Source organism: Miniopterus schreibersii (genome assembly GCF_964146895.1).
Source record: "Miniopterus schreibersii genome assembly, chromosome: 1".
NCBI classification, from domain to species: Eukaryota; Metazoa; Chordata; class Mammalia; order Chiroptera; family Miniopteridae; genus Miniopterus; species Miniopterus schreibersii.
The window spans coordinates 156,173,175-156,194,631 of NC_138101.1; the positions used below are offsets into that span (position 1 = coordinate 156,173,175).

Genomic DNA, 21,457 nt, shown 5'->3' on the forward strand with positions numbered 1-21,457 from the left:
GACTCTGGCTGGAGCAGTGTTTGGCAAGATGGGGAGGCTGTGGACAGACAGGGTAGAACAGATCTTGCCAGGAAGTAAGCCGTTGAGCTGGTTACTGCTACAGTGAGTTGCAGTTGCTGATAAGGAGGGGAAGAAAGAGGGGGGAGGAATGAAAGATGACTCAGTGGGGTGAGTGAGTGCCTGGAAGAAGAGAGACGTGGGAGCAGACTGAGAAAGTCAGTAAATCTGGATGCAGGAAGGAGGTGGAAAGACAAGTTCAGTCTTCAACAAGTTAAACAGGTTATATAAGAAGTCCAAGCATTGATGATCTCCATAGTGATGATGATTGTGACAACGATGATAATGAAGAGGACTGTGATCTCTCTCCTCCCTCTTTCTCTCCTGGCTGTAGGAGTTGTGCAGGGAAGTGACAGAAAGACAATGATCATAAGAGAGAGTTGTGTCTTCTCTAGAGAGCCCCTGGGGACAAGTAGAGCTGATACAAATTTCTCCATCCATCTCTGGCACCCTCCACCCATTCATCCTGCAGGAGACAGACTGGGTTGGTCTAACTGTTCCTGCACCATCACCCCCAGAGCCCCAGTGGTCCATAATCAGTATCTCTTCTTACCACTCTCCTCCATCCTTTGATTCACCTAAGATTGGCCCTACTAGCCCTACCCCAGCCTCTTGTGGGGTGATTCCACCCTTCTTATTCTGGCAGATCATAGTCCAGAGTGGCCACCACCTCAGCACACTCCACCTCTAGCTTCTAAGGAGCCTGGGTGAGCCATCTCCCTCCATAAGCAGAGAACCAGTACCACTACATACAGAACAGGGCCATGCAGAATACTGAGGCACCTTCCTCTTAGATGCATTGTCTTCAAGGCAGATGTTGAATTCTAGTAACACATTCCCTGGGGTGTTTTCAAGTCCAGACACACTGGAGCTTTGTTCCAGCCTTTCTCTTGGCCAAGGCACAGGCTCACCAGCCTCTGACCAGCTCTGGCTGCTGCCCCTCTTCAGATCTGGCAGGTACCACTTAATAGGCCAGGATTGCAGCCCCGGTGCTGTGGGCAGTGAACCCTGCTAACTCCAGCCTCAGGCCCCTCTTTGCCCACTCCTATTTAATATGCTCCTGCTTCCTCCTGCTGGCCTCTCTGAATGCTACTTTCTTCTGCCAAGTCCTCAGGCATTGGAATATCCCAGCCCCATCTTCACTGATCTCATGGTTCTTTGTCACGTACAGAGCCCACTTCATTGCCACCCACATCTGGGCAGGCAAGCAGGAGCTGCCTGTTTTAAAGACTTCCCAGTTTCCCCCAGAGATCAATTTCTTCCAAAGAGCCTGGTACATCTTAGTTGCCAGTGTGAAGTGTGAGTTACCAGAGATGCTGATGGCACTTTTCAACATTTCGTCACTTTTGACACATCCAAAATATCCTCACTCCCAACACTCCACAAGCACCAGCCCAGATGGACTGGCTCCTAGGGAAGCATCAGTTTCTGAAAGGCCTCTGAGAGGCCCTGGGCAGGAGCTTCCTGGCTGAGAAGCACACACTTTCCTCTCACTCCCTCCACCCTTCCAGAGCTAAGCCAACCAAGTGGCTTCCAAGCTCTAAGCCAAATTCCTTTCATAGAATTCCTCACACGTTGGCTCCCCATGGTTCCAAACACTTTTTCATCTGCCGGGCCCAGTTCTGCCCTAGAGGAAGCTGCCTACTTGGGAATCACCTTTACTCTTTCAGGTGACTGAGAACCCATGGGAAGAAGCTTGACCCTCTGATTCAACAGCTAAAGTCAAGGACCCCTGGGGCTAAGCTCCATGAAAGCATATATGCATGGGTTTACTGCTGGGCTCTTAAACCTGTTCCATTGGTCAATATATCTGTTTTTATACCGATATCATACTGTTTTGATTACTATAGCTTTGTAATATAGTTTAAAATCAGAAAGTGTGATGACTCTGGTTTTGTTTTTCCTCAAGTTTGCTTTGGCTATTTGGGATCTTTTGTGGTTCTATATGAATTTTAGGATTGTTTTTTCTATTTCTGTGAAAAATGCCACTGGAATTTTGATAGGGATTGCATTGAACAATGAAGTTGTTTTCTTTAATTCTTCTTCAGATAGTTTGTTTTTTGATGTATAGAAATGCAACTGATTTTTATATATTGGTTTTGTATCCTGAAACTTTACCGAATTCATGTGTTAGGTCTGACAATTTTTTTGGTGGACTCTTTGGGGTTTCCTATATACAAGATTATGTCATCAGCTAACAGAGACTGTTTTACTTCTTCCTTTCTGACTTAGATGCTTTTTATTTCTTTTGCTTGCCTAATGCTCTTGCTATGACTTCCAATACTATGTTAAATAGGAGTGGAGAGAATAGGCACCCTTGTCTTGTTTCTGATCTTATAGAGAAAAATGTTACACCATTGAGTATGATATTAGCTGTGGATGTGTCATACATACCCTTTATTGTGTTGAAATATGTTCCCTCTATACCCAATTTATTGAGAGTTTTAATTATGAAAGGATGTTGAATTTTGTCAAATGTTTTTCTGTGTCTATTGAAATGACCGTAAATATGATTTCTGTCTTTCTATTAATATAGTGTATCAATTGATTTGTGTATATTGAGCCATCCTTGCATCCCAGATATAAATCTCATTTTATCATAGTGTATGATCCTTTAATATGTTGTTGAATTTGGTTTGCCAATATTTGTTGAGAATTTTGTATCTATATTCATCAGGAATATCCAATGCTTATGTTCTTAAACACTAGGCAAGTTATTCTCAGAATGATCTGCCACCTTGGAATAATGCAGATTCTCAGGCTTCACCAGACCTACTGAATCAGCTGCTCTTGGGGAGCTTAAGCACATGGCTATGTAAGAATTCTGCCCTCCGATAGAAAAGATTAGGTAAAACATAAAGGATCCTGAAAGGGAAGTATTCATTTAGCAGTGGCTTAAGGGCAGAACCCTGGCTGGGTGTATTTCTCAGTCAGAGATTTATTTCCCCATTCACCCGTAGCTGGTTTGGTTTCTGGAGCTGCCTGATTTGGATGGTATGGCTGGAGCACCGTAGAGGCAGAGACCCAGCCTCGTAGTCTGCAAAGCTACCACATAAGGTCAATACACTTCTACTCCCCAAAAGAGCCCGGAAAAGTGGGAGAGAGGGGGCTGAAATCCTCACTCCAAGCAGGGGCCTCCTCTTCTTGGCACAAAGGCACAATGCTCTTGCCAAGACACACAGTGCACTGCCTGAAGGAGGTACACAGAATTCACAGAAAGGTACTAAATAGGCTGGCAAAGACCTTGGTCAATAAGTACCAAAAAGTATCTGGAAGAAACTATTTGGGGTCAAGACATGAAATGGAAAAGATCTTAGGTAAGTTCTAGAAGGATGGAGAAGTGAAGTATACATGTTCATGGTCTGAAGGGGGCAGACAGCTGTGCCTCCAGACCCAGGCAGTGAAGGGAGAACATGGTTCTAAAAGGATATCTCGGGGGAATAGAACAAGGGTAAAAACACATGCCCAGAGGACTTTTGCAATCTCAGAACCTAGATGGATGGAGAATGAGACAGAGAAATGGGATTCTGGTCCTAGTCTGATTTTTTTAGCCAACTGTTGGCCTTGGGTCAGACATTGAACCCTTTCTTATTTATTCATCAGGATATGAACATGCAGAGAGTGGAAACAGCTATGCTGTAGACCTCAGGGCCTGGGGAGTCTCAAAGGAGATGAGGGGTACCAAGGGGCTCAGGAAAATAGGCTACAGCCATGACCTCAAGCTCTATAAGTCTTGAGGTGACATTGATTACACATGGGCTCATCTTCCTTCCCCATTCTATAGTCCTTTCCTCCCATCAGGACCAGCCTTTGATTTGGAATCCCCAAGATTATCTGGGGAATTGGTGACACTGCTCACTAGTGGGGTACTCTGGCTGCCTTCACAGCAGCCACCCTATGGCTGCGTGGGTGCCTCTACTATTGAGTAATAGTCACTGAAGCACTTACCATGCTGTGTAACAATTGTCTATCTACTTGCCTCCACCATAAGACCATGAACTTTTTGAAAGCAGTCTTTCTTATTTACTGTTGTATCCACATTAAACACAATCCTGCCACATAGTAGGTGCTCACTAAATGTGTGGTGGAAATAATGAATGAATGAATGCATGAATGAATGGGATCATGGTGGGCTCTCAGTCTCTAAGATGGAAAGTTAAAGAGAGGCCAATGACCTTCCCTCTCAGCCCCAGACCACAACACATGGAAACCCCAGGGACACTCAGGCGTTGGTGGGTCAGGAATATTTCCTCATCAGGGAGCCCCCAAACCCCTGCCCTAGAGAGCATATTCCATGTATTCAGCTCACATTCCCCCCCTCTCCCCCCCCCCCCACACACACACAATTTACTTTGCCTTAAAGAATAACCTTGAGGCTCTTTGACCAAGTGCTTTCTTCAGGCTGCAAGTGTTTATCTCTGCAAAGCATCAGGCTTGGATTGCAGCACAGGAGGGGAGCGTTCCCCTGGGAACAGAGCCAGGAGTCCCCAGGTCACCGCTGCTCTGACTCTCACTTTTGTCTTTGCCTGATTAACTCTGGCCTCAAAAACACTTCTCTCTGGCATCTTTATTTACTGAAAGTCAGAGATAAGACAGTCTTAGGACTCACACACCTCAGAACCAGGGGGATTCTGAAAACTTCTCCCCACCTCTTGATTTTCCAGAGGTGGAAACTGAGGCCCAGCTGGTTTGGAAGAAAAGCCAGCTCTAGAACCCTGGTCCAGCTGACTCAAGGAGCCAAAGCCATCTCACTGTATCACCACAAGGGTCTCAGACTCATATCCAGCTGGTCCAAACTCCTCATTTTTCAGATGAGGAAACTGAGGCTAAAAAGTTAAATGACTTGCTCAAGGTCAACCAGGATGAGTTAACAAGAAAGTAGGACCTCACAGAGATCTGCCAACACACAATCACATGTAATCCACCAATAGCTAAATACGGGTGAAATCGTTCTGCATGTCTAAGGCCACATTGTCTGACAAGCAGATGCAGCAGACCCAGACAATAACGTGGTCAGCTGCTACCTGCCTTCGCTTCAGGCTCTGAGCTCTCTTCTAAGTCAACACATAAATGGAATTCAACACAGCCACGCTCTAGACCGTGGGAGTGCAATTGTGAAAGACCCATTTCAACAACCTTGTGGTCAGCGAGGGCCTGGCAAAGGAGGTTTATAGGTCTGTCCCAATGGGTGACTTTAATGTCCTGGACAACAAAGGAGCTGCTCTTGGCATGAGGCTCAACTCTGTTACTTCCTGTGACCTTGGTCAAGGCATTTACTCTCTCTGAGATCCAGTTTTCTTTTGGGATAACCTACTCATAGGGGTATTAGAGGACTAAATAAAATAAGGAATTCTGACTTACTAGCAAAAAGTGATAGCCCAGCCAGCACGGCTCTACAGTTAAGCATCAACCTATGATCCAGGAGATCGAGCAGTTCAATTCCCCATCAGGGCACATGCCCGGTCTCGGACTCGATCCCCAGCAGGGGTTGTGCAGGAGGCAGTGGATCAATGACTCTCATCATTGATATTTCTTCCTCTCTCTCTCCTTCTCCCTTACCCTCTCTGAAATCTATAAAGACATAAAAGATTTTTTTTTTAAAGTAAGTGATAGCCACATAAACAGCCCTTTAACCTGCCATATGAATTCCACATGCTCCCATCACCCTATCATCACCTTTAATGAGAACTTTGTGTCTTATGGGTTCTCTAGGTCGGTAATAATTGTGGCTGATGCCCTGTGGGGGACTTACTTGTAAGATTGCTTCGACTCCCATGCCAGCAAAACGATCTCACCATTTAACTAAGTACTTCCTTACCAGGTAATTTATCCTAGTGGAAATAATTCTCCGAAAGGAAAAGCTCTCTATGTGAAGTTTGTTGCAGCTCTTTTTATAAAGGTGAAAAATTGGAAACATACTGCTTGTCCCAGAGAGGGAAATGGAATCATAAATTACAAAACATTCCCTTGTGGAATATTACTCAGCCTTTAAAAGTGATGAGTATGAACACCGTAGGAATATGGAGAGATTTTTATTATATAATGTGAAATGAAAAAAAGCAAGTTATATCTGCACAGTTCCATGAAAAATACATTTGCTTCTGGATACAGAAGAGAAACAGGAAAATAAAAAGCCAATCCATTAAGGTGATGAGAATGCAAGGATATTCTTTAGCATTTTCTCTTCTGCTGTTACTCTGCTTTTGTGCACCTACATTTTTGAAAGAATAAGAAAGAAAACCTGATACTTGCTCCAGAAACAAGTTAGCTGAAGGCAAGTTTCATTGGTGGAAGAAGGCCTGGCGCAGAGTAGGCACTCCGGAGGCACTGGCAGAAAGAAGAAGGAATGAGTACTCCTAGAAACTCTGAAGTCACGGTTGCCCATGTACTGATCATGGGCCTGACCACAGCAGCCAAGGTCAGAGCTATGCCTGTTTCTCTCAGGTCTGTTCCACCCTGAGCAGAGGACGGGGCTGGGAGGGTTTTTAGGGTAATCATGAAATGATGCTCTTCCAGAGGACCTCTCTCCCTAGTTCCAGGTCTGGGAATATTTTCAGTAATTCAGTTAACAAAAGGAAATCACACGCACACATTAGCAATTCATATCATGAAAATGTGAAGATATTTCACAAACAACTCTGTGAGGGGCATATTAATGCCTGCGGCTGCTGTCTTTGGCACTCATGTCCCCAGCAGCAGGCAGTACATGTGGGGCACTTGACAAAGATTGAACTGAGCGGAAGCACCCAGCCCAGGCCTCACAGGCAGAAGACAGGTCCTGACTCCTCCTAGCGCCTTCTACTGCAGAGTCTTTGGTTCTCTCCTCTGCCCGCTCATTCACTGCCAGCTCATTCACCCACCTAATGATGTCCTTACGCCAAAGAAAATGAAATCATTTGTTCTTGTATGAAATATTAGGCCCCCCAAACCTGAGGGCTGACTTAGGAATAGAGAAATCATTGCTGCAAGGAATCTCATATTAGAAATATAATGGCTACACCCAGCTTCTTCTAACTCATTTGAGGAAGCTTTGCTGCCTCAGGATCTTGCAGTCATGTGGAGGGACCTCCACGCCTTCCCAGCCCGTCACCTCTCTTTCTGGGTGATAGGGGGCTGACTACCTCGAAGGATTTTACCACTTACCTTAGTTAATATTCTCCCTCTCAAAACCATCACCTCATCCCCAGATTCTTCTTTTTAATTGAATTTATTGAGGTGACATTGATTAGTAAAATTACATAAGTTTCAGGTGCACAATTCTATAATACATCATCCGTATATTGTATTGTGTTCACCACCCCAAGTCAAGTCTCCTTCCACAACCCCAGATTCTTATCATTGGTGTGTCTTTACCTCTTCTAAAGAAAGGAGAAAATGATGCTTTCAGAAGACATGCCTGGAGAGGGAGCTGCTCCTCCCCAATACAATTGCACAAACCTCACTCATAACACAATCTTTAGGTTTCCTCATGGCTCACTCACAGACTTGTGAGGCTTAAATGAGTTCATACAAATAAGGCTGTTAGAAAAGTGCCTGGCACAGAATAAGCACCCAATAAATATTAGCTTAAATGGCGCAGAAAATCAATTTAGATATATACGTATATAAAAGGGGAGATAAATAAGATCACACCTAAGGAGCTAATGATTCTCCTTTTGGGAATCTATACTAAGAAAATTCTCATAGATTCAGATAAAGATTTGTGTATTAAAATGGTCATCAGAGCATTGTTTGTAATAGAAAAAAAAGAAACCTGAAACAACCTAAATGTCAAACAAAAAAGGAACAAGTAAGCAAATGATGCCACTTTTCAAAAGCATGTTTTTGAATAATTTTAATGCTGTAAGAAACTACCCCAACAGGTGAAGAGGGATATAAAGCCATTCACATAATATCTCAATTATAGACACTCCAAATAAATACCCATGAAAGAAATATCTGGGTAAGAAAAGGTTGCGGGGGAGAAACAAGATGGCGCGTAGGTACCAGCTGCACCCGCCGCCTCCCGCAACCACATCAAAATTACAACTAAAATACAGAACCACCATCACTCAGAGCCTCCTGAAATCCAGCTGAACAGAAGCCCCACAACCAGGGACTGAAGAAGCACCGAGAGCGGTAGGAGGGGCGGAGACCTGGGCAAATCAGGGTTGAATCCCCCTGTGCCGCGGTTGAAACCCGGGAGGGAATCTCGGCGGTGGGGGTTTCCCGGAGGAGCGAGGGGTCCCAGCCCCACAGCAGGCCCCCCGCCCAGGGCTCCAGGGCCGGGAAGAGACGTCCCCACAACTCCGGGCTGTGAAACCAGCGGGGACTGTCCCTGAGGGTGGCGGAGGCTGCGGGAGCCCCAGCAGTTCCTCTAAAGGGCCCGGCACGGACTCACTCGGACGCTCCCTCTGAGCCCAGCGCCGGGCAGCGGCCTGAAAGGACCTGGGACCCTCGGGGAGGAACTAACCTGCCTGAGATCCGGGCGAGAGCTGGAGGGCGGCTTCCTCCCAGGCAGAAGGGCTGCAGAGGCCATGGCTCTTTGGCAAGTCCTCCCCGCACACAGCCGGCAGGCAGGCGCCATGTTTGAATCGCCAGCACCTGACTCGCACCTTTGGCCCCGCCCCGTGATTCCCGGAGGCCCCGCCCCGTGATTCCCGGAGGCCCCGCCCCTCCCCACCTGCAGCTCATCCAGGCCATTTCCAGGGGCTTTTCTGTGCAAGTGGCCTCTCCAGCCTCATGCTTAGGACTTTCCTAAAATCTCTCGAACAAGCAGCAGCAGGCCCCATATGGCTTAATAAGTGGCCCCAGGCCTGGCACTAGCGGCAGCCTGCATTGGCTCATAGCTTGGTCTCTCCTGGACACCTCCAAGCCCAGCACAAGTAGCAGCCAACTATGGTTTGCTGTGTAGCTCATGCTGGGTGGCCCTGGGCAAGGCACTGGCACAGGCTGACTTTGCACCTCCCAGGAGGCCCCAGAGACAGTGCACCTGGTGGTCAGACTCGACCATGCTGGATTACAACCCTACCACATCCACGAGTGACACACTCAAGGGGCGCACTTGGTGGACACCAAAGCCCCACTGAAGTAAATCCTGCTCCATAGGAGTGTCTCCAGCACAGTATCTCTGGCTGTAGTTGCAGCTGGTCCTCACAGCTGGTTGGCCTGGGGGTCAGTTTCTCCCAGTGATACCAACAGCAACCAAGGCTCAACTACAACAGAACAGTGCACACAGCCCACACAGGGGAGCACCTAGAAGGCCCAGTTCAGGTGACTGGGGAGGCTGAGTCACTGGACCCTACAGGACACCTACTACACAAAGCCACTCTACAAATTCCAGGAGACATAGCAGCTCTGCCTAATACATAGAAACAAACACCAGGAAGCAGCCAAAATGTGGAGGCAAAGAAACATGTCACAAAGGAAAGAAAAGAAGAAATCTCTAGAAAAGGAACTGAATGAAATAGATCCAAGCAAGCTAACAGAGTTCAGAATAATGGTTATAAGGATGTAAGGATGCTCAGGGATATTAGTAAGAGTATGACGAAAATAATTGAGAAAATCGATGGCATAATAAAGTACCAATTTGAAATGAAGGCTACAGGAACTGAAATGAAGAATAATTTACAGGGAATCAACAGAAAAGTAGAGGACACTGAGAATCAAATCAGCAATTTGGAACATGAGGAAACAAAAAACTCCCAACCAGAAAAGCAAAAAGAAAAAAGAATCCAGAAATATGAAGATAGCATAAGGAGCCTTTAGAACAACTTCAAGAGGCCCAACATGCGTATTATTGGGGTGCCACAAGGAGAGGAAAGAGAGCAAGAAATTGAAAACCTATTTGAAAAAATAATAACAGAAAACTTCCCCTACCTGGGGAAAGAAATCGACTTACAAGTCCAGGAAGCACAGAGGGTCCCAAACAAGAGGAACCCAAAGAGGCCCACAGCAAGACACATCATCATTAAAATGCCAAAGGTTAAAGACAAAGAGAGAATCTTAAAAGCAGCAAGAGAAAAGCTGTTAATTACATACAAGGGAGCCCCCATACGACTGTCAGCTGATTTCTCAACAGAAACTTTGCAGACCAGAAGGGAGTGGCAAGAAATATTCAAAGTGATGAAAAACATGGAACTACAACCAAGATTACTCTACCCAGCAAAGCTATCATTTAGAATTGAAGGTCAGATAAAGAGCTTCTCAGACAAGGAAAAGTTAAAGGAGTTCATCATCACCAAACCAGCACTAGAGGAAATGTTGAAGGGTCTTCTTTAACAAGAAGCTAATGAACAAAAGAATCTGATGACCTAATTAGATCCAGAGACACTGACACATGTAACGGACAATCATATTTCAGAGGAAAGAGGGAAGGGGGGTGGAGGGTGGGAAGAGATTAACCAAAGAAGTTATATGCATATATGCAAAATCCATGGACACAATGATGGGGTGAAGGCCTGGGGAGGGGGTGGGAGCAAGATGGAAGGGGTCAGTTGAGGGGGGGGAAGAAAAGGTTGGGCCTGGCCTGCCAGTGGCTCAGTGGTTGGGCATCGACCTATGAACCAGGAGGTCAAGGTCTGATTTCCCTTCAGGGCACATGCCTGGATTTCCGTCTCGATCCCCAGCAGGGGGCGTGCAGGAGGCAGCCGATCAATGATTATCTCATCATTGATATTTCTATCCCTCTTTCCCTCTCCCTTCTTCTCTCTGAAATCAACCAAAAAAACCCCATACTTTTTTTTAAAAAGGAAAAGCTGGAAGGAAATACTCCAAATATTATTTGTGTTTTTTCTTGAATAGTGAGATTCTTTATTTACTTTGGCATTTTTCAGATTGTATACATACAATTGGCGTGTGTTAATTCTACAAATTAATTAAATATAAAACATTTAAGACTCTATTATAATATCACAACTAAAAAATAAATAAAAGATGAGGTTCTAGACTAGGTCAGCAGCAGGGCAGAGAGGATAATCCTGAGTCTGAGTCCTTGATATGTGATGGCCCTAGAGGGTTGCCAAGGGGACAAAAAGGACTTCCAGGGCAGCTCTAAGCTTTCTAGCCTGAGAAATTGCACGGACCAATGACAATGTCATAAACCACAATAGGAAATGTAAAAAGAAGGAAGAGGAATGGGTTGGGAGGAAAGAAATCAACCCAGTTTGTCCTCACTGGATTTGCAGTGCCAAGTTTCCCCAGGTAGAGATGCCCAGTCAAGAGCCGGCTCTGTGCAGGGCTAAAGCTTGGGGGCGAGATTTCAGTGACGGTGTGGGTGTGGGCGACAGCAGTGCGTCCTCGCAGCCCTGGATTGGCTAAGGATGACCCAGTATTCTATGTGTTAGGAAAAGGGAACAATCGGACTGTCGTGGCAGCTCAGATCCGCAGGCTCTAGAGCTCCACTCCTTCCACCCAAAATGTGAGCTGAAATGGCCCCTGCCTCCCTCAGCCATGGGATTTCTGCTAGACTACAGTGAGGGGCTCACAGAGATTCCCTGTGGCTTCAGTGTGGCTGGGTGCTGCGGCCACTGCTTCCAGTGAGGACTGCAGACCCCTCAGAGTCAACCGCATAAAACGTGCTACGACGTTCAAGGCAATGGTCACTGCCTCACCCAGTGACCCCTTTTTACAATAGCCTGTAAGGAAACTATCTTGAGCTTCAGGGCCAGGAAAGTGTGAGCAACAAGACACCATGGCCCGGCCGGGCGTGGCTCAGCGGTTGAGCGTCGACCTGGGATCCAGGCGATCGGGGTTCGATTCCCGGTCAGGGCACATGCCCGGGTTGTGGGCTAGGCAGCCGATCAATGACTCTCTCATCATTGATGTTTCTATCCCTCTCTCTCCCTCTCCTTTTCTCTCTCTGAAATCAATAAAAATATATTTAAAAAAAAAAAAAAGACACCATGAATCCTATAACTGCTCCTGCTTCCCTTTTTGATTTGGCCAATAGGGAGCTCAGAACAAAATCTGTGGTCCATCTCCAGCAGCCTTATAGGATCACACACTATGCATGTTAGAGTGCCAATCTATTAACATTTCTGTCTTTGTTGTTTTACTGCCTTTATTTTCTCTTCATCCCTTTGTTCTACCATGAATTTTTGTGAACTACTTAAAGTAAAATATTTTCTTTCATGTCCCTCCATTGATTCCTGTTCTCCTAGCTAAATCCAGAGTAAATACATGTAAGATAGGATTGCTCCTGTGAGCGCAACGAGGATACATTTTCACAGAAAGAATTTCATAGGTCAAGAATGCAAGATGCTGGATGCTCCAGTCTGTACTTATTTTAACCGCACGGCCCTGCCTAGCTGCTAATTACATGCCAGGCACTGTTCTGAGCTCTCCACAGGTATCATCTTGTTTAATCCTTGTAACAACTTCATGAGATAGGTCCTATTTCTATTCCCATTTATCTTCATATAGTCCTCTTAACAGTCCAGTCAGCTATCCTGAAATGAAGGAAGATGTAGTTATTCGGCTACTGAAAAAAAGAAAACTCATTATGTTTAGCACCAAAGCATAAATGGATGGCAAGTCAGATGTTAGCCTTTGACCTGAGGCCTGGATCCCACAGATAACACATCGCTCACCAAGCATTTACTGAGCACCTACCAGCACTGCCCTCTGTGAGTTCACAGCCCAGCGGAGGAAATGCCAACGCACCTCAACGAATAACTTACCAGGCCACGTGACAAGGACAGTGGGATCAGGGAGGGGGCGGCAGGAGAAAGTGTCTCTGGCAGACGAGAAGGTTTCCTGGACGGGGTGATGTCTGAGATCCATGTTAATGGAAGACCCGAGTTCACTGGGAACAGCAGAGACGGAGGAGGAAGGGAAATTGCGGAGGTGCGGGGTGTGAAGTGGCGTTTGGGGGAACTACGGGCAGTCTAGTGTAGCAGGAGAACATAGAGAGGGGAGGGTTGGGAGAATGGGGGACTGTTACTTAGGTGGTGGCTTTGGCTGCAAATACCAAGTCCTCATTCACCCTTCAAGGCCAGGATCAGCATCGCTTTCACTGAGAATGCTACACCCCCATCAAGCAAAACTCATCACTCCCTTGGGATCCCCCCCAATCCTACCTGGTCCACACCAGGCTACGTGATATAATGGGTCTGCAAGTGACAACAGGTCAAGCTACATGAGAGAATGCATAGTGTCATCTAACTAAGATGCTCTATTCACTATCTCCCTAGCATAAGGATGCAGGGAATTGGAGTCAGAGAGACGTCAGTTTAAATCCTGATTTTACCACTTATTGGCGGTGTGATTTGGGGTGAAATCTTTGTCCTCCCTGAGCCACTGCCCCTATTGCCTCTCCCATATTTCTACTGTCCTCAAGTTACTCTAGTTGCTGACTGGCTGGTCCTATAGTCACAGGAATGGCAGGATGGAGGATGGCCCTCTCCACCTTTGTGTTGGGTCCTCCTAGGTCACCCTCCATCACCTCCCAGGAACCCTGTTGGCTGATGTTCTTCAAAGCCTTTGGGTTGTCCCAGAGCTGGCAGAGGTGGAACAAGTGCCAAGTTAAGCACCGTCTTTAATCTTCTGTTCCAGAGCCATTTGCAAGAAGACCTCGAGCCGCTAGAAAAAATGCAACATTGCAGGAGACACAGACCAGATTCCTGCTCTTTAAAGGGGAAAACGATAAAGGCTGTCAGATTCTGCTCCACCGCCCAGACACGCTACAGCAGTGCGGCTTCAACTCCTCTCTGCCGCTGGTGATGATAATCCACGGGTGGTCGGTAGGATATGCTGACGCGTCTTTTTTCTCTCTGCTTTTACATTTTCTTTTTTTCTCTCCTTCGTGTGTTCAATTTTAATAAAAAGATAAGGAGCTAGTGATAATAGCTTCATGCATAATATTTGCAAAGCACATTCTAATTTTCCAAGTGCTTCCCCACACGTTATCTCATTGATGATCTCAATTCCATGAGTAAACAGGGAGGGGAAAGTATAATTATCTCTATGTTTCAGATAATAAAATGTGACTCAGAGAGGTCACACAGCACCTGAGGGCCCATAAGGACTGCAGTCCATGCAGGTGAAGCTGCATTGTCTCACACAAGGAGGTAGGGAGCCAAAGACATAGTCTCTCAGTGAAATGTTATATCTGTCAGAGTTATGTTCAGCTGCAAATAACAGAACTTTGTTTCTATTTCACATACCAGTCCAGAGATATGTAATCCAAAACTGGATAAATGGTTTTGGTCAACGAAGTCCTCAAGGACCCAGCTCATTTCCTTAGATGTGGCCCTTGTTCTCATAGTCCAAGATGGCAGCTAGAGCACCAGCCATCACATCTTTATTCCAGATAGTAAAAGGTATATACAAAGGTCAAAGAGCAGAGTTTTTTAAAAACAACTTTATTGAGATATAATTCACATTCCATGCAATTCATCCATTTAAAGTGTGCGATTCACCCAGCCAGCATGGCTCAGTGGTTGAGCATCAACCTATGATCCAGGAGATCACAGTTTGACTCCTGGTCTGGGCATATGCCCAGGTTGCGGGCTCGATCCCCAGCAGGGGTCATGCAGGAGGCAGCCAATCAGTGACTCTCATCATTGATGTTTCTATCTCTCTCTTTCTCCTTCTCCCTTCCTCTCTCTGAAAGAAAAATATATTTCAAAAAATAAAAATAAATTGCCCAGCTGGGCATGGCTCAGCAGTTGAGCGTTGACCTCGGATCCAGGCGACCGGGATTCGATTCCCGGTGAGGGCACATGCCCGGGTTGCGGGCTCGATCAATGACTCTCTCATCATTAATGTTTCTGTCTCTCTCTCTCTCCCTCTCCTTTCCTCTCTCTGAAATCAATAAAGATAAATTTTTTAAAAATAAAAATAAATAAAATTAAAAATAAATAAAATTAAAAAATAAAGTGTAAGATTCAATGGCTTTGGTATAAAAGAGTCTTTTTTAGGTCAGCCTCCCAGGAGCATCTGTGAAATGCTTCCAATGACATCCATTGGCCATACTTAGAAGGAAAGGTGGCTGAGACCTCAGTAGCCTCTTAGAGAAAAGTATAGCCTTTTCGTGATGCTAAAAATTCTATTACAATGGAAGAAAGGGAGAGAGAATATTGTGGGTAATAACCAGAGTAAAACTAAGTGAGGCCTTAACTCCAAGAGGAAATTCAGACATCCTGCTTACCAGCCCACCCACGATTTGAGGCTAAGTTCACAATATGAAACTTCCAGGTCTTGGGGGTCTATTTCTTGAATTGGAAACCTTTCCTTGCCATCTAGTTGGAAATACTCCTGAAACCCTCATCTATTCTACGCTAGAGAACAAAATGGGCCCATCTCCCTACACCACTCTTTCAACATGCTTTCTCTCTGAGAGCTTGCTGCGTGCAGACTAACAACAACCTCACACGAACAAAAGAGACTCCATGCCTGGCCTCGTGGGGTAGTAGGAAGCCACATGATGCCATGTGGGTGTAGCCACGAGGTGGGTGGCTTCTATTGCCATCCCAGAATAGCACGGAGGCCCCTGCAGCCTGCCAGCAGCTTCCCCCAGGATTTAAAGGGGTGCCACCCTAGAGAAATAGTGGTTGGAAGTGAAGGAGGTGGGAGGCTTTTCTGCCTCTAGAGAAGAAATCTAACATAGACTGAGCCCAACCAACTGAGCTACCCGGCCTGGGCTGGGGAAACATTTATTAAATGAATGGATCTTACCCTGGAAGACATGCTAAGCCATCAGCTTTGCTCTTCACCTCTGTGGTCTAGTCTTCAACCGGGCCTTCCTTGTCTCCTCTCCCCAGTCACACTGCACGGTCCCTTTGTGACTCTGCACCTCTGCCCTGCTCTTCCTTCTGCCTGGAATGCCCTGGGTACCCAACCCCCACCCCAAATGCCACCATATTCACCTGCCCACCCTTGTTCTTCTAAGAGGAGTCCTATTTATCCCTTAGCACACAACATAAATGTCTTTGCCCTGTGAACCTATCAAAAGTGCCTTGCAAGTTGGTTCTGGGCCAGGGATTCTGCTAAACCTCCTACAATGCACAGGACAACCCCCAACAAAAAAGCATCTGGCCCCAATTGTCAATAGTGCTGAGGCTGGGAAACCCTTTGTTAAGCCCTTTCTCATAGAGAGAAGGATCCAGCATTAGCCAAGCATTGGGGAAGAAAGAGGCGATTAGGCAGAAAAAGGAAATTAGTGTGATTGCTCCCTCCGTCGTCTCCCCCGCCCAGTGACTCTCTACCTTATGGGCCCAACTGCAGGTGGACGGCTTGCTGGAAAACTGGATCTGGCAGATGGTGGCCGCGCTGAAGTCTCAGCTGGCCCAGCCAGTGAACGTGGCGCTGGCGGACTGGATCACCCTGGCCCAAAACCACTATGCCATTGCCGTCCGCCACACCCGCCTCGTGGGCCAGGAGGTTGCAGCTGTTGTCCGGTGGCTGGAGGTAAGACCTGCCCCAACCTCCCTTCCTCTCCCTCTAAGACCAAGTGAGCTAAGCTGGTCTCCAACAGCGACCCAGACAGGACACAGGAATGGGAAGCTCACAGGAATGGGAAGGCCCAGGACTGAGACCAGGTGCTAGGGCTCTCTCCACTGCCTCACTTGCACCCCTATTGGGTAGAACCATCTTCTCCCCCACCCCATCCACAATTCCTTTTACGTTCAGGGATCTAAACACACCCTGTAAACCAGCAAACCCCACACAAATGAACGGGACAGCTTCTGCAGGGCATTCATATCCAGATGAGGACAGGCGGGGGGGGGGGGGGGAGCAGCAGCACCAGGCAGGGTCCCAGGTGGCTGAGCCTCAAAGGAGAGAGGACCGAGTTCGCAAGGTCTGAAACCAGTTTGGATCTGGAGTATGAATGAAGCACCTCTTTTGCGATCAGGAGTAAAGAACAGGTGGGAGCCTGAACAAGCTGGACCCACACAGGTTTTTATCCAGGCAGCTCCTCTCTTCCTGCAACCATCTTACTGCTGTCTTCCAGGAATCTGTTCAGTTTTCTCGAAGCAAAGTTCATCTAATTGGGTACAGCCTGGGCGCGCACGTCTCGGGATTTGCTGGCAGTTACATCGGCGGAAAGAACAAGATTGGGAGAATTACAGGTAACCATGCCTGATACCTGACAACTGTAATCTCCAACCGGTGTCGGGGCATGGAGCAAGCACATGCTTTCCCAAGTCTCATAGTGAACCCACCCCAGCTTCCTCCGCGCTGTGTTGGTGTTCAAGGGAGGTCGAGGGGCACTACTGGAAACAGAGCGCTGTCGTGGAGCGCTGGTCCCTGTGAGTTAGGAAGTCACAGCCTCCATTCCTAGTGCCTCTCCTCAAACGCATGCCTCTCATAGTCATGCTAAACAGGATCTAAGAAGCAGACCCTCTGTACACTTTGTAGCAGGAAGGAGTTTTGTTTTTGTTTTTGTTTTTTTTGTTAATCTTCACCCAAAGATATTTTTCCCATTGATTTTTTAGAGAGAGTGAAAAGGAGGAGGAGATACACAGAGAGAGAAACATTGATGTGAGAGAGACTCATCGATTGGTTGCCTCCTGCACATGCTCCAACCAGGGTCAGGATGGAGCCTGCAACCCAAGTACATGCCCTTGACTGGGAACAAAACCCAAGACCCTTCAGTCCACCAGCCGACGCTCTAACCACTGAGCCAAACCGGCGAAGGCAGTTTATTTTTCAACCTATAGTTTTAAAAGCCTGACATGAGGGAGTTAAAGAATCGCAGTTCTAAATCTGCTGTAACATCAACCACATTCATGCCTCAGTTTCTACATTCGTGAAACACATGGGTCTTACTCTGGGACCCATCTGGATTGAAGGAGGAAGCTCTGTACAAGTCCCAAGCTCTACACCCACTCAGAAATGGCCCTCAATAATCAGGAAGAGATAAGGCATGCAAGAAGGCCTCTCTTCCCAGGTGTCCCTGATACCCACCACACCCCCAGGTGGCCCCAGAGTTACATTAGGAAAAACACACCTGATCAGACCGTTCCCCAGCCAAGTCCCCGAGGCTCACTGATTTCTATAATGGCCCAGGCAAGGCCCTTCTTGTGACCCCAGAGCTCCAACTCCTTGGGCAGTTCCCTTCCTATAATTCTGCTCCCATAATACGAGATTTTTCTCCACTTTACAAACATGCTGTGGCCTCTTGTGCTTCTGGGCCTTTGCATGTACTGTTCCCTCTGCCTGGAATATCTTACTGCTACTCAGCCACCCAGCCCTAGTCTTTCACAGGCTAAAACAATCCAAAGGAAATTTAAGATGAATAGCATTGCTGTGACCTCTTATTTTATCAAGTAAGAACATTGGGGTAACTACTGTCTACTCTTATCATTACTTCATAAAAGAAGACATTTATTTTAATATGAAAAAAGATAGAGATAATGGCAGACATTTACACCAAGTAAACTTGTCATTATGAGAATCCTTTTTTTTTATCTTGCTGGTGACTGGGGAGGCCTGGCACCAGTCATTGTGCCCCTACCGCAGTAATGTAACACTCAGTAGCCTGGGAGTGAGCAGACCCACCCTCCGCAGCAGGCCAATGAGGCCTGTCACCGAGGAACAGGCCTAAAGGCTGAGTCAGAATCACAGAGGCTGCATCGAGCCCAGACCCCCTTCACTCTGGCTGGGGCCGTGGGCCACGTCCAGCATTATTAGCCAGGCCCACACGTCAGAGGCAGCAGGACAGCTGATTACTCTGTTGTCGTCTTGTAGTCAGCCTGATGGAGAAAGGAACGTAAATCACATCAAGGCATTCTTCGTACATATCTGTAGTGAAGGTTGGAGAACAGGCACTCTCAGGCCTCCTGTCCATTTCTTTGTCCCCATCAGGGATGAAAGCCAGGGCTGACGTGGGACATCAATGGGCAATCCAGAGAAGGTAAAGGAAGAGAGAGAAAAAAACCTTGAGTGCATAAATACTCCCTAGCTACTATCAGCAGGAGCTGCCACTTGTCTCTTGCAAACGTATCTATCACTGAAGGCCCAATGCTTTGAGTGGTCCTATCACAATATTTTCACCAGGGAACAGTGATGTACCAAGGCTGTTCTGGACATTCCGATGAAATGGCATTCAGGTAGGAGAAAAGCCAGCTTGTTTAGAAAAATTATTGATGACATGCTGGCAAATTCTTTTTTGATGGGTAGGTTAGAGCTACTTACAATAAGCACAGTGGGTTTTTTTGTATGCAAACAGGTGCTCCTGAAAGTAGCTGGAGAGGTACTTGAAACTGATTTGCTTAAATAAATCAAGCATTCCCTCATAACCTTATTTCTACCGCTGGATAGTTCCTGCAAACCTCTTTTCCCCATAGATAATGCGCAGCCTGTGTTCAATTTTCAGCACCATGAATTACTGTGGTTTTACTGAGAAAAGGTTGTGGCAAGATTTTCTAGAGAAAGATTATGCCCTAGGATTTTCTTCTTCCTGCTAGCTCATGAATGTGTAATAACATGGAAAAGCTAAAAAGAGCATTTCTCCTCTCCTTCCTTGTGCCCACCTAAACTTTACCCTTGTTTTCCTGTTAGGGTTGGATGCCGCGGGCCCTTTGTTTGAAGGAACTTCCCCCAACGACCGTCTTTCACCAGATGACGCCAATTTTGTAGACTCCATTCACACCTTTACCAGGGAGCACATGGGCCTGAGTGTAGGCATCAAACAGCCCATAGCACACTATGACTTCTACCCCAATGGGGGCTCCTTCCAGCCTGGCTGCCACTTCCTAGAGCTCTACAAACATATTACCAAGCATGGCCTAAACGGTAAGGAAGACGACGCCTCCGAGAGCACTGGCCTCACTCCCCTCCCTTGCGTGGGGCCTCTGGATCCGGTGGAATCTACCAACTCTAGATTCTGGGAAGAGTTTGGCAAGGATGGGGACCCAGGGTGTGTGCTCATCAAGTCCATTCAGAGAGAGGGCTTGTGGGCATGAGTAAGGGCTGGTATTCCCCCAGCGGGCAGGCCCCTCCTCCTATCAGACAGGGGCCCTTGGAGCCCAAGCTCTGAGGATGAGCTGAGGGCACCACCAGGAATCCCCACCTCTTACCCCACTCAGGGTAGAGTCTCCCCTGGGATAGGAGCCCTTCTGAAAGTTGAGTCCTGATGCCTGTGATTATTCCACCTCCTCCAGAAGCTTCCTCACCCAGGCAGCTTCCACTCTCCTGGCTCGTATGAGGATCCATCTAATAGATTATGGCTTTGATCTTTGGTCTCACAAGAATGCAAATGATTTTCCCACCCCTATGAGGTTTAATCAGCTGATCCTCCAGCACAGCACTGAGATTCTTCCAGCTCGAAGTTCAGCTCTAAATATGTACTCATGACTCCGTTTAGCTCAGAGCAAAAACCGAATGTGGCCTTACCTGGGTTGTGATCCCACTTCCCTCTCAAATCCGAAACATTAACATGTACATTGATAACACGCACAGGATTAAACAACAAAACTGTCAGCAAATACCACACTTTCCATAGACATTCCAAATTTCTCATTATTATAAAGTATTATCCTAATTAAAACGTGCCAACTCACTGAGAGCCAACTGGAGACTCCACCCCCGCATACCACTCACTGTCTCACCCCAATCATCCAAAACTGAGCTGAGAACACACTCTCTGTGATTGCGTCAGCACCACCCTCTCCTATCAGGATGACCTTCGCACTTGACATTATCTCATTTTGGCAGGACGCCCAGCCTTCCAGACACCCACGCCTGAGAGAACCTTCTGGGAACTTCCCCTGTCATTCCTTACATCTCCCTGGAGTCATCGCCCATCTAGTCACCAGCAGCTCCCGCATGCCTGTCCATCCAGCCCTCCTCCCAGACCTACACCCTCCCAAAGCCCAGCACAGACCTCTAGGAGGGTGTTTAGTAACTAGCAGCCTAGTAAATGCATCTCTGCCCAATGAGAGATGTCTGCTCTTTTGTGCTAAATTTCAAAGTGATGGAATCAAATATATTTATTTAGCTTGCCCATCCTTGGCATGGTTTTTCTCACCCTTCTGTTGGAAAGTGATCCCATTCTGGGGTGGTTCTCACATCCATGGCTGAACAGAAGGTAACTTGATAACTGCTTTACCATCCTCAGCACCCAGGTAAGGCCAGGTGAGCCCGGGTGAGCTAGTGAATGTCTTTGAAGCTCCATGTTCTCACTTGCAACAGCTGCCTCCAGGAGCTGTATGAAGATGCAGGGAGTAGACGAGCAGAGGCACTCGGCTGGGTACCTGCCTCATAGCAGGTGCTCAGCTAATGCAGCCACCAGTGACCAAGAACCGAGGTGACTACTCCTGGGGAGCTTTGGGCAAAGTTACCTGTGCTCTACCTTCACGTTAGGTACTTGAAGTGTTTGATGGTGGTTCTTCAACATTCTTTGAGAATCATTTACTAAAGATTAGGTTAAGATTTGGAGAGCTTTGGAGGGAAAAAAAAGAAAGGTAGCTAAACC

General features: G+C 46.9%; 1 protein-coding gene across 1 annotated transcript in view; it reads left to right on the plus strand.

The window, feature by feature from the left end:
• Nucleotides 1–21,457, plus strand: part of LIPC (lipase C, hepatic type) — a 123,225-nt gene that overhangs the window by 82,162 nt on the left and 19,606 nt on the right. The window contains exons 2-5 of the mRNA XM_081144792.1: nt 13,591–13,778; nt 16,264–16,446; nt 16,991–17,108; nt 19,543–19,776. Coding sequence (XP_081000918.1) covers nt 13,591–13,778; nt 16,264–16,446; nt 16,991–17,108; nt 19,543–19,776 — 723 coding nt within the window. The remainder of the gene's footprint in view (nt 1–13,590; nt 13,779–16,263; nt 16,447–16,990; nt 17,109–19,542; nt 19,777–21,457) is intronic.